At 39.6% G+C, this 12,376-nt stretch overlaps 1 protein-coding gene across 1 annotated transcript in view; it reads right to left on the bottom strand.

The window, feature by feature from the left end:
* Window positions 1–12,243, bottom strand: part of STX7 (syntaxin 7) — a 30,821-nt gene extending 18,578 nt beyond the window's left edge. The window contains exons 1-2 of the mRNA XM_005425667.2: window positions 12,158–12,243; window positions 6,177–6,317 (exon numbers count right to left, since the gene is read on the bottom strand). Of these exons, the coding sequence (XP_005425724.1) occupies window positions 6,177–6,258 (82 nt within the window). The 5' untranslated portion in view covers window positions 6,259–6,317; window positions 12,158–12,243. The remainder of the gene's footprint in view (window positions 1–6,176; window positions 6,318–12,157) is intronic.
* Between the last annotated feature and the right edge of the window lie 133 nt (window positions 12,244–12,376).

Genomic DNA, 12,376 nt, shown 5'->3' with positions numbered 1-12,376 from the left:
GCCTGAAGTTTTCTACTTCTATTTTGAGAAATAATTTATTTCTAAAAGAACTGTAAGCTTCTTAACTTCACCTCATTGCAAAGACAAGCATTTAGAAAGACTCAAATTAGCTAACTTTCTCCTCAATTCCTCAGCCTTGGAAGAAGTCCACAAAATGAAATGTGGAAGGATATAATGGTTCTTAAAATCCCTAAATAACCAGCCTTTTCCAGGTTTTATAGAAACTTCACTCTCTATCCAAGAAACCTTCTGGACAACAGCAACAATAATAATATAAAAATTGTTTCAGCTGGTATGTTCCCACAAATTTTAATCTGGTTAACTGCAGCTAATTGGAAATTTCTGACAATACCACTTTTAGAAGCCTCAACAAGCTCTACTGGGAGGCTGTTTTCTTTAGAAACACACCTGTACAAAACCACACTTTTTATATATAGACAAAACAGAATTTTCTTTTCATACAGGCTGTGATTTCAACACCTCAGTGATCTCATTTACTTTTCATGTGCCCATCTGTGTTCTTCTTTAGCCAAGAGTAATCATGCGAACCTGCTGGTGTTTCAAACATAGTGACAGATAGAGATTTTCATGAATGTTTAGCCTTTTTAGCAGAAAATTTTAACTACCTACTGGGCTTAAACCACAACATAAAGGCATCCATTGAAAGTGTTAATATTTTTCAGGGTTTAATCTATATTTATTATTTTCAACAGTCAGATAAAGTTATAGAGGAAGTCATATGACTGATCTAACTTAACTCCCATCTTAATGACATTCCCTGAGAATAGTAGCTTATACAAAACTTGAGATGCAAAAGAAATTGAATCAAATTGCTGTCACAGGACAGGTATCACACAGCAGAGGGATCTCTGCTGGCTTAAGCTGACCTTCCAGGAATGTGCTCTATATAAATTGATACTTGTGCTGCATTAACAAACAGCAAAGGACATCAGCAGAAAGCAGAAGTCCCTATGAGAAAGTATCTCTCAAAGTCAGCCAGACCCTCTCCAACCATATGTGGATTGTGGCTACTGAAATGTATTTTTTTTATTTTATTTTTATTACCTTGCAGCATGCAGAGTATGTGTTTTTTGAGCTGGGCTGGTCTTCAGTGTGAATGAACAAGTCAAATACTTTATCAGTGACCTACCATGCCAATACTGAGCAAGGCTAGATTATGCCATTCTTACTGGCTTCTCAACCAACTCTGTACAAAAGGCTGACACTACCTGGAGGAGTTGGGAAGTGAAGGAAGGGTTTGGTAGGGAAGGAATATGAATCCATTACTACAGTTAGTGTAGGTTCTCTAGCTTGATTACTGTTTGCAAACAAAAAAAAGTGCTTTAAAAGAAGTGTTTTAAAACCCAAAGACTGGGTATATTTTACCAATATCAGGCTTTGTTCTGTGTTCCCAAGCAAAAGGCAGCATTCTAAACTGCTTCTAAATGGGCAGCTCCAAAGCCCAGCTCAAGATGCCAGTGGAGACTTGATAGTTAAATATCTAGCCTGCATCATTCTCGCTTTTTTCAGGGACTGCTCCAAGTAACATATTTGGTAGCTACAAATAAAATATTAACTACAAAGCAAAACAAAGGCATACTAGCCTGCTTCCTCAGTGCCCCACACATGGCAGAGTTATTGTATGTGGGGGGAGGAAAAAGCATGGCTGGCTACTTCTCGCACTGTTCCTGTCAGAGACATGAGTCAAATCTTTCCAGCTGAGCAGAAGAGTCACCTCCTCTAACTGTATCCTTCCTACATTTATAACTATGAAGTTGTTCATGTAGAGGAATGCAACCCCCATTTTTCTCCCTCTTGGGAACATCTTTTTAAATAAAATGCTTTCCCTGTTTTAGCCACACAAAGAGAATCAGTTCTTTAAAATGCAGAAAATGGTCAGATTTCAAAGAACTGCTCCCCCTCATCTTCAGTTGTGAGAAGTCTGAAAATTACATATTTTAAAGTCTTTAAATTAGGCTTTTTGTTTGTTTCATTTAATCTATTTTCATCTGTCCACTTGTTGGAAGATCAGATTTATACAATTGTATGCCCTTCCAGAAGAGAGGGAGGGGGAAAACAAAAGAAAAAGGAAAAAAACAATCACATGTGCTCATCCTCCCAGGCATATCTCAGTAGGGTAAATGAACATGCCTGGTAGAAATACAGTTTTGTAAGCAGGCAGAATTTGTTTTGTCACAGAGAAATATATTTTGATAACTCATCTTGTATCTGTGCATCACACTCATTCCTTGTCTATCCAGTTGCTGTAGACAAGAGGAAATATTTCAAGGAAATATTGAAGGGAGGCATTTAGATTTGTCTCAAGTTAATAGCACTGCCATTAAGCTTACAAATAGGTGAGTGTACTACCTGTGAAATCCAGTTCTAGAACAACTGCTCCTTCAGTAAACTGATTAAACCACCTTGATAATAGGTTCTCTGTCTGCAAAGGCCAGACAGGTTGGAGCTTTAGATCCTACATATATTCTTCCACGTATTTTCTCCTCCCTATTCTTGTTCTTCATATTCAAGGACAAACCTCAACCACCTTTAAATGCACTGGACTTTTAAAACATGAAATGTAGGTCACCTAGATTTTATAAACAGATATAATATAAGCCTGAAATGAGAATTACAGTTACTTTAGGCTAGCACCCAGACAGACCATTAAACCTTAACTACCAGTTGTTTTCTAGTAAGATAGAAATTTAGCAGCTATCCATGTCTAGCTCATTATATACTTCTTTGACTTTATTATTTGAATCTGAAGTTCCCTTAGCTGTTTGCAGATCTGCTTCTCATCACTGTTAATACAGACCCGAAACCAAACCAGTGAGACATGGCTTGCAGGCATTGCTGCCCTCACCGAGGTTCAGCAACAACACTGCAGCTCATTTGAGCACATGTGATTCAGACTCCCCGGACTTCAGAGCACTGCTGAGAGTCACATGGATACTCTAAAACTCCAGGAGTGGGTCTGAGAGCCTAAGTCTCTCTCTCCTGCCTGAGGCCCGCCACTTTCTCTGGATGTCAAGAGCAGCCTTAAGTTTTGCAACTCCAGCTTCTCAGTGAAACAGTTGTGACAAAAGTAATAGAGAAATACCCCATGGACTAGTTCCCTAAATCTCAGCTCAGAGATGTCACTGACAACATGTGAGTTTCAGGCTGAACAAAGCAACTGTTCTCTAGATATTGTTAAGTGATGTTATACGCGTTTATTTCTGCAGAAATGCTGGAAAAGTGAAACAAAGCACATCCTTCTTTATGGAACCCCTGAGAGAAGTTTCTATACACAGAATGCTCTGGGGTTGGGGATCTCAAAACCAGGCAGGTGTAAGAGAACACACAGTACACACAGAAGCATATGCTACTTCCCATTAGCTAACTCAATTTCAATCTTCAAGGCTCTAAAAAGGACTCACCAACACCTTGTCCTCCAAAGAAACTCAAACAGTCCAGTACAGATAGCATTTACTGCAGTAGTTGAACAAAGGTTTGTACAAGGCAGAAGCAATTTATAGCCCTCAACACACCTTCAACAAAACAATCAATGGCATGATTGCATCAACAGATAAAAAAATCTGCTCTTTAAAGTTAAAAGGCTAACCAAGATGTTACCAAACACAAGTGTAGGTCCTTCCATTAACCCAAACCAAAAAGAATACTATCTTGCAACTGATACAATTATTGAAGCAGTGTGTTAAACCAGCATAGAGAGGAGCTTTCCTAGACAATCAGTAACAGTGGGCTAGATGAACTAGGAAAGAAATGAGAGTATTAATACAACATCAGCATCCTGCCCATGCATTATGAGTGAGGTACTTAATATATGTATTTTATCTTGAAGCAGATCAATTTGATTACTTGGAAGGTGAGGATGTAATAATTCAACCTTGAAGACATGTTAAAGATTGTTTTCTCACCCATGCTAATTCCTATAAACTCTGGTGTATTATGAAATCGTGGCTGCACAATGTTATCTAATATAGGAAGTTCTGTATTTCCCCAACAAGTTAAAGGGCCAGCTTGTAGCTCAAAGGGCCAGTTTCTTTTCAACTAATCTGTATCTCATCTCCATCTCTGTAGTAGTATCCCCACTTTGCTTGCATGTTAGCAGAAGTGTGAACTAGTTTTGGAGGTACCTCCTGAAATAGCCTGGTGATCTGAAATGAAATTCACTTCTTCTATTAATCTCACTCTGAAAACCAGAGTATCTACACACCTCGAGGTTTACCAAGAAGAATTCAAATGTGTTGATGCCTCTCACAAATGCTTAGTGTTTCTGGGCAGAAGTGCAAAACCAAATCAACTGCTTAGATGGAAACCCATGCATTTAGGGCCAAGATTCCTGTCTCTCCCCCTTCCTTCCTAACAAGATGATAAACTGCAGTCTAAGAGACATGTTCAGCATCTCACTAGCACTATAGGTGCCTAAGCTTGCAGGTTTCTTCCATCTGACCTGGAAGTTCCTGCAACTCACACACCCCAATAGAAAGCTGCACGGGTATTACACACAGTGGAAAAAAAAAGCTAGAAAAGTCCATAAGTCCTTAGAGACCTCCGTTCAGGAAACACATAGGATCCAGACCCTCATAAAAATCTACCGACTGCAAGAGTAACTGAGTGGTTACAATTCAGTCAGATCTACACAAGAGCAAGGGATGGAATCCAGCTGTGTCCCTACCAGGACTAGAAAAGTTTTTGGCTGCTGTTTTCAGAGCAAAGCTCCTGTTTCTGAAGCCATGCAGGAGTGGGGCTAAGAGACATTTGCACTTGGGTCTTGGCATGGCAGTAGCACCTATCTATTGCTCAGGCTTTAGACATCTAAATTTCAAGAAACAAACAGCAGGACTGCAGATAACTCTTCTGGCACATCTCCTATCTATGCATGGGCAGCTTGCTGTTAGCATGCCTTGGGGAGGAGACACATAAGGAGGAAGAGAAGGGACAGAAGGGGAAAGATGAGATTAAGGAATCACTGAGTCCGACACAAGACAGTTCATTATGTTCAGCAACTTTCATAATACTCCAGTTTCAGTCACTGACTTTATGTTTTCATCTGACAGAAAACCCTTTTTTTTACATCTTGGAGCCTCAGTGTCCATCACAGGTGGACAGCTGCCTCTGGAAGACCCAAGTTAGGAGTCATCAGACTGAATGAGTTCACTGAGTAGATTTTAAGAAATAAAGCATGAGGACTTTTACAGAGCTGGTTTGTTAACTTCAGGTTGTGGAAATACCACCCTGAAGTACATAAACTTTTCAATAAGGCAAAATTGCAATTTTTGTTCCTGCCTGTTGTGATCTTAAGAAATTCTTGCTGGAAGAAAATAGAAAATGTAACTGAAAAAACAGGAAAAAACCCAGTCTGTGCTACTAACCTGTGCCACAAATACCAACTTCTAGAATTTGTCTTCAAAACAAAGATCAAAATTTTAATAAAAACTGACATACTTTACTGTCCAGAATTCATTCGAAGTTTTAACATTAAAATACTAATTTCTGCATGCACTCTGCATCCTGCACAACATAAAACACACGTACCAAAACTAGCCACATGTTCATGACTATTTCCCTTCTAATGAACCATATACTTTACACAATTTGTGAATCAAGTTGTATTGGCTTTGTATACACACATTTTAAAAAAATGGAAAACAGTGGAAAAGGGAAAAAGGATTGACAATCCCAGCAGCCTAATTAACCTCTACCTTGAATATCCCAGTTAGGTGGCTAAAAAATACTAAGTAGCATGAAACTAAGCTCTAGTATTTTAAAACTTGCAGAATCTTATTTACATATTTAAGACAAACAAGGGACAAGAGGAAGCTGCAAGGCCACAGATTTCTGTCCCTGCTAAAAAATTCAAGCTTCAGTGAATACTTGATGCAATCCTTGCTCAGCAAACACCTCAACCTACCATCTTAAAGTGTCCTTCAACTACCAGGACAAAACTGGTGAATACAGAGTGATACTATCTGTACTTGCCATGGCAGATCACTGCTAACAATACACATGAAGGAAGGAATGGTCACACTGTGTGGGGTGCCACAAACCTACCAAATGAGCAGGCAGAGTCAGAGTTAATACCCATGAATGAATCTGAGACACTCACCTCGAGTGGGGCCACTACCATTACTAAAATTTTACACAAAATATGCACAAATGTAACTTACAGCATTGTGTGATCTTCTGGATGTTAGAAGTTATGCGCTGGGCTAGTTGATTAGGATCCCCAAAACCTGGTCCATACGACATGGCTGAGCAGATCTGCTGTCACGGTCATCCACAACAGGAAAATGACAGACAGTCTCTACCTACAGAAAACAATAGTTATGTTTTGGTCATTGGTTTATAAAGGTCTTCATCTTCTCAAAGAATACATGAGAGAAGATTAAAGAAAACTCCATATACTAATGTTTACCCTCCCTGAAGGTGCTGTACTTCAGAGCTTATCTTTTGTCAAACTTCTTATGTTTTTCCCACACTGTAATCAAAGAGTGTAATTTTCATTGCATTTACCATTCCAGTAAAAAAAACTGTATGTTTAATCTGAAACTGCCAAACATACCATATATCACCCATCCCACCAATAAAATCCAGCATGAGTAACCAATGGAAAAAAACTTCAGAAAAAAGGCAGCAACCAGTTTCCTCCAAATACCAATCATTTGTATCAACTTCAGTTTTAGTTTAACAAAGTGCCACATAATTTCTATGAATTAGCACTTTATCCTGTTTCAGCTGCTGTGTTTATCAATATGAATTCATTTTTCAACAACTTGAGTATTCAAACACATTTTTAGGGGTGTTTTTCCATCCATACAAATAAAATTTCAGCACAAGCTCATGCGCACATATCCTAAATCAAAATTAACAAGACCTAAATTACAATACCTGTGCAAATCAAAACTGGTGGTTTATCTGTTCTGCAGTAAGAATGCAGAATAATCAAGCACAACACATCCAACACAATAACACAATTTCATCAAGGCTGTGCGCTGCTGCACATCACCTTCACAGGTTGAACATTTTAACTTCACCACTTTCTTGCATTTTCACTGTTCAATCCAAACCATGTGCCTTCCAAACATTGTCCTCTCCTCCTTGACCATCAGTTTCTGGTTAAGAGACACTACTAAAACTCAGTTTCAGGTATAGAGAAAAATAAAGCAAATTTACTGTGTGAAAAGAAATGAAAAGGCCAACTGATTTGTCAACTATGACAGCAGCTGTGCTACAATTTGCAAACTCAAGTCCTTAAAACCTTTTTTTAAATACAAATAATTAACAGTCCTTGTTGCCAAATATTTCCTTCCACGTTGGAAATGCCTGTATTAATACAGGCAGCAATACCCTGGCTGTTTTAAAACGCAACTGGTCGCATATCTCCGTCATATGAAATGATGTCTAGTGCAGCCAAGACATGTACTGGTCCTGACATTGTACATCCCACCAAAACTTCACCAGGGATGTAACTACAGAGGTCAGGCCCATCCCTGCCACCCTGCAGGTGACATTATCTGTGCCCCATGAAAAAGCTGCTGCTACCATGAAGACAAACTCTGCTTCATTTCAAAATGTCTGCTTCACTATGATCCCAAGCCCTGCCTGGAGCCTTCAGGCCCTAGTAATGAACAACCTGACTGCAGACGAGGCCACAGGGAGTGTATTTGCACTCTTCTTCTTGCTGCACCATTGCCAGAGTCATGATAACTGTCTGCAGCGCTGTTTCCTTTGTCTGTACCACATGCAGATTCAAGTTATTTTGACTAAAGTCTGGAGTCAGTCAGCCAGCCACCCTAAATCCCACTAATCTGGACCAAGGCTGGAATTACAACCCTTGATATTTTTGGAAATTCCAGGCAACTTTGCACCGAATTTGTATTGCAAGACCAAACCCACACAACCTTTACAGCAAATAAATGGCTCTATACCTTGGTGTATTGACTAAGTAAGGAAATCTACCAATTCAGTGAAAAATACAATAATAGGCATAAAATCCAAAGAAACCACCTAAAAACTAAGTTTGAAAAAGATTTCTCAGAACTGCTGACAGGTTTTTTTAAAAGTTACTACTATTTCTAGATACCACTAACATGCTAACTATAATGCTACTGACTCAAAAACTTTTTAGTTAAATATTATAGTTAATGTTAAAAGTTGTTTAACTTTTATGTTTAATGGTAATGCTAAAATGCCACTGCTAAAGAGAAGAGATGGCAAAAGACCCAGCTACTTTGTGTAGAATTAACTGAAACAATATTTCATGATTGGTTTTTCTTCTTTCAGATTTGTATTCACCAATCAACTGCCTGTAACACTGTTGTCAGGATTACCTTTACAATCAAGAGATATACGCTGAATATTTTATCCAAGTCTGGACAAAAGCAGCTACTGCTTTTTTTTTTGTCTTGCAAATTTCTACAGCCAACTGTAAATATCTTTAAAGAAGTTACACTCCACTACACTGACAAGTGTACAGATTGTTCAATACATAAGACTTAAGAAATTTTCAACTTTCTACAACAACCAAACAATAGACAGCAAGATGTTCAGATGAAAAAGTCCACAAGATATACTTCAGCTTTTCATTTGCACATGTAGATCTCTCAAGTTGTTGACACAATTCTTTTTATCAATTCACATACTTAAGAATTGAGACTTATAGAAAATTTGTAGGATAGCCATGTACATTCACAGCTGGTTTACTCCATGCACATTCTTCTGCTAACAGAGCTATTCCTGAGTATTTCAATAATACAGGTAGGTGACAGTAAGTGCCTGTCTGGGGTACACACAGAAAGAGAGGTAAGAGGACGGCCATCACTACACCAAATCTTCACCACATTTTGTCCCTCTAGTTCTCACAGTAACATGGGCATCTGAACCTGATGAACACCCTACTTCCACTCACAACCCCTTCACTTGTGAGTGCTGAGTTATTCAAACTCCTCTGAAAACACAGATAAGCTGAGCCCTTGGAAAGTCAACTGCTAATGACCTAGACAAGGTCAGGGTTTCAACCACCAGGAAAAAAAACAGGCATGCTGCACCAAGCACTTCTTTCCATCCAGGGTGACAGGAACATTCTTCAAGACACTGCATTTCCATAGAAATTACCCCTTTTCACTTTCACAGCATTTAAGTACTCTGTTGTGATGTATTTGGTATGACTGGCTGCACAACTTACAAAACAGGGAAGTTAAAGGCCTGCTGCAGTTGCAGGAAGTATGCTTTGCCTTCAGACTGGAACCGAGCTGCACTTGTGGTAGTCTTCAGTTCCTCTAAAAGTTTCAGTCAGGTGTGAGTTTCTGATTGTACATTTTATCTTCTGCTCAACATCACTGCCTCTGAATGGGAGTATACCTAGTGCCAATTCAGATGGTCAAGCTACTGTAGAAATTCCAAGGAACTGAGTTGACAGGCACAAATTAAATGAAAAATCAGAACATTTTATTACCACTAACTGAAGCAGGATCTCACTGTACATTGAGGTTTAAAGAACTCAAAGGACTGAATATATTTTCCATAATTTCTGCATAAACTAGTTCCTACATCATTTGTTCACTTCATACCAAAACAAAAAATGAACCTTAGTACCAACGTATCTTCCAAAAAGGTGTTTATCAGGCATAAGAAAAAATCCACTTTTCCATTGGCTATGAATGTAGAGACAAGAAAGTCTCCCCATCTAAGCAGCTCCCCGATGTCATTCCTGAAGCTCCATCAGGACAAAAGGAAGTGATGTGACAAGCACTGCACATGTCAGATTTCCCAGCAATCACACGAATATTTTGCAGACTCCAGTAAGCTACAGTTAATAAGCACCTAATCTATTTTGTATTTTCTCATTTAGATATTTGAAGAATTCTCCTTCTCGTGGAAGTCTAGTCCAGATACATTAGGATAAGAACCCTTAAGCAATAGTTTTACTGTTTGAGCAATATTATAGCATTAGGACCCAGAATGTTTACATGGACCCTTAACTTTCAGAAAGCAAAAAGTACATACTACATTCCATAGGACACTTGAAAATTTAAATCTGATCAGATTTTCTGCCTTTAAGTATCCAGAAATAAGTCGTGGTGCTTTCCTTACAGGATATTATTTTCCTAAATAAAGGTCACAGTAACAAAGCTTCTCCTAAACAATATGTGGCTTCCTTTACGAACTACCCCTCCCAAAAAAAAAGGTCAAAATTCTTCAAGCAGGGTGAAAACACAGCCAAAAGTGATGAACTGCTGAAAAACTTGGGTGAAAATTTCAGCAAGTCACAATATTTGCTACAGAAAAGATAAAGACCTCCTGCTACAGCATCTGAGGGATTCTCATAACATACTTTTAGCAACTGAATTAATATGATACAGGTGAGCATTAAATCTGTCATTATTTCACTAAGGGATGAGGGAGGTTTAATTTTTTCCTGGACTTATGTCTCTTTTTCCTTTATACTTCAGTTAAAATATTTAGAGGCTAATATTACATTTCCCACTTTCTGCTTTTACAGCAGCTGAAATCCTGGTCCACAGGCAGCCTGTAGGCCCCCATAATACAAAACCTACCATGGAGCATAACAAATAGGCAAACAAACTAGCAGTAAAATTAAATTCTTCTTGCCTTCTTGAAAGTTGCCAGATTATTTTTTATCCTCTACTTTCAGTTAGAAGCCAAACTTAAATCCATATATGGTAGGAAAAAGCAAAGTTTATTTAAAACTGCATCAACACTAACAGAAGAGATGTCAAAAGGTAACTGCCTAGCTACTCTGCATGATTCCCTTAGCCTTGCCACATTACTGATGCTGAAACCTAACAAGACAAAGCTCACATCATCTAATAGCTCTATGTTTGGGGGTTTTTGAAATAATTATTAGATTGTGCCACTGATCAGTGCTTTAGTCATTTTTCCTGAAAATCATTCTGTCGAATAAAGATGCAATTTAAAGCAGCGACATTTAAGCTGCTCAGCATGAAAAACTAAATTACAGAAGCCTGAAATTCTACTTGGCCTAATGCATCACCAACGCTTAGTATATATGGATAAAAATTACCACCCTTACAATTGTCTGATTCATCCACACTGATATTTATGATGAACTAGGTGAAGGAAGTGCATAGCTTTCACAAGCCTAAGAGAACATATTAATGTTTGGCAAAATGCCTTAAGTAAGAGAATTATGTTTCCTAGGAGCGCACAAGGCATTTAAAAGCCTTACGACAAAGCAAGAAATAGGAAAACGAACACTGGGGACTGGAACTGTGGGGGAAAAGAGGGAATGGAAAGTCTGAAAATGGACCTGATGACCATTTCAAAGTGCCCAGTTTCTTGTGCAGCTGGTTGGCAAACAATATCTCATGGGAAAAAGAAGATGGATGAGAAGCCTGATATATGCGGTGCGCTGTTTGCTCTCGCCCAATTCTCCGTCATGGTAGCTTGTTGGCTACCAAGTGAACAGATCAAGCATACCAAGAGATAAGTTACCTTTGCACAAAATCTGATTGCAACACGTGCCAAGTCTCTCTGAGGCCTACCCGGGTGCTAATGACTACATATAGCTCATGGTCTCTTTTCTTCTCCTCTCTCAAGAGTTTCACTTCAGTGTAAGCCACCAAGAAGAGTGCTACCTCATATTCTTCCAAAGACTACAAAAGGCATCATCATGAAGCAAACACAGACACAGGTTATAACAATGCCAACACTGAGCACCACTTTCTTCTAATTTTTACATATTTTAACTCTTTTTTTTTTTTTTGGTCCCCTTTTCCTTCTTTTCCATTAAGAGCAATTGCACAATCCCCAGGCTCCAAGCAGAAGGGCTGCACTGCCGGCAAAGCACAAGTCGTCAGGAGAGCTCCACTCGCCCTGCTGGCACAGCCCCCTGCCTTTGAATGGCTTGTGGAGGTGATCACAGCACAGGAGCACATTGCTGTGTACTTTAACACCGGCCGTCTTCAATTAAGGTGTAGTGCCCTGCACTGCATGCAAAGCGCAGTGAAACCTTCCACTGACTTGCTGAGTTTGAAGAAGCCTGAGTTTCTGATGCAGCGCCGAGTGATTCACCAGGAAAACAGTGATAACGCCGGGCGCCAGGCCCGGGCTCACTATTTACATCGGCCACTTTTATAATGTCCCCTCCTCCCGCTGACATGCTCACCTCGGACCTGCAACAGCAAGGGGAGCATTTCCACAAGGCGGGGGTGCCCGTCCCATCCTACAGTTCCACACTAGCTGCTATAAAACACCCACTGTAGGCCCCGACCCTCCCCCGAAAGCATCGCCAAGCCCAAAGCCCTGGTACCGTGGGTGTCACAGGGAAGGGTGCGGGGAAAGGAGCTGCTGCTGACACGACCGACCGCGCTCCAACACCGCACCC

Source organism: Geospiza fortis, unplaced genomic scaffold (assembly GCF_000277835.1).
Source record: "Geospiza fortis unplaced genomic scaffold, GeoFor_1.0 scaffold217, whole genome shotgun sequence".
In the NCBI taxonomy this organism is placed as follows: Eukaryota; Metazoa; Chordata; class Aves; order Passeriformes; family Thraupidae; genus Geospiza; species Geospiza fortis.
Note: the sequence above shows the minus strand (reverse complement) of the source record. Positions and strands in the feature narration are given on the sequence as shown.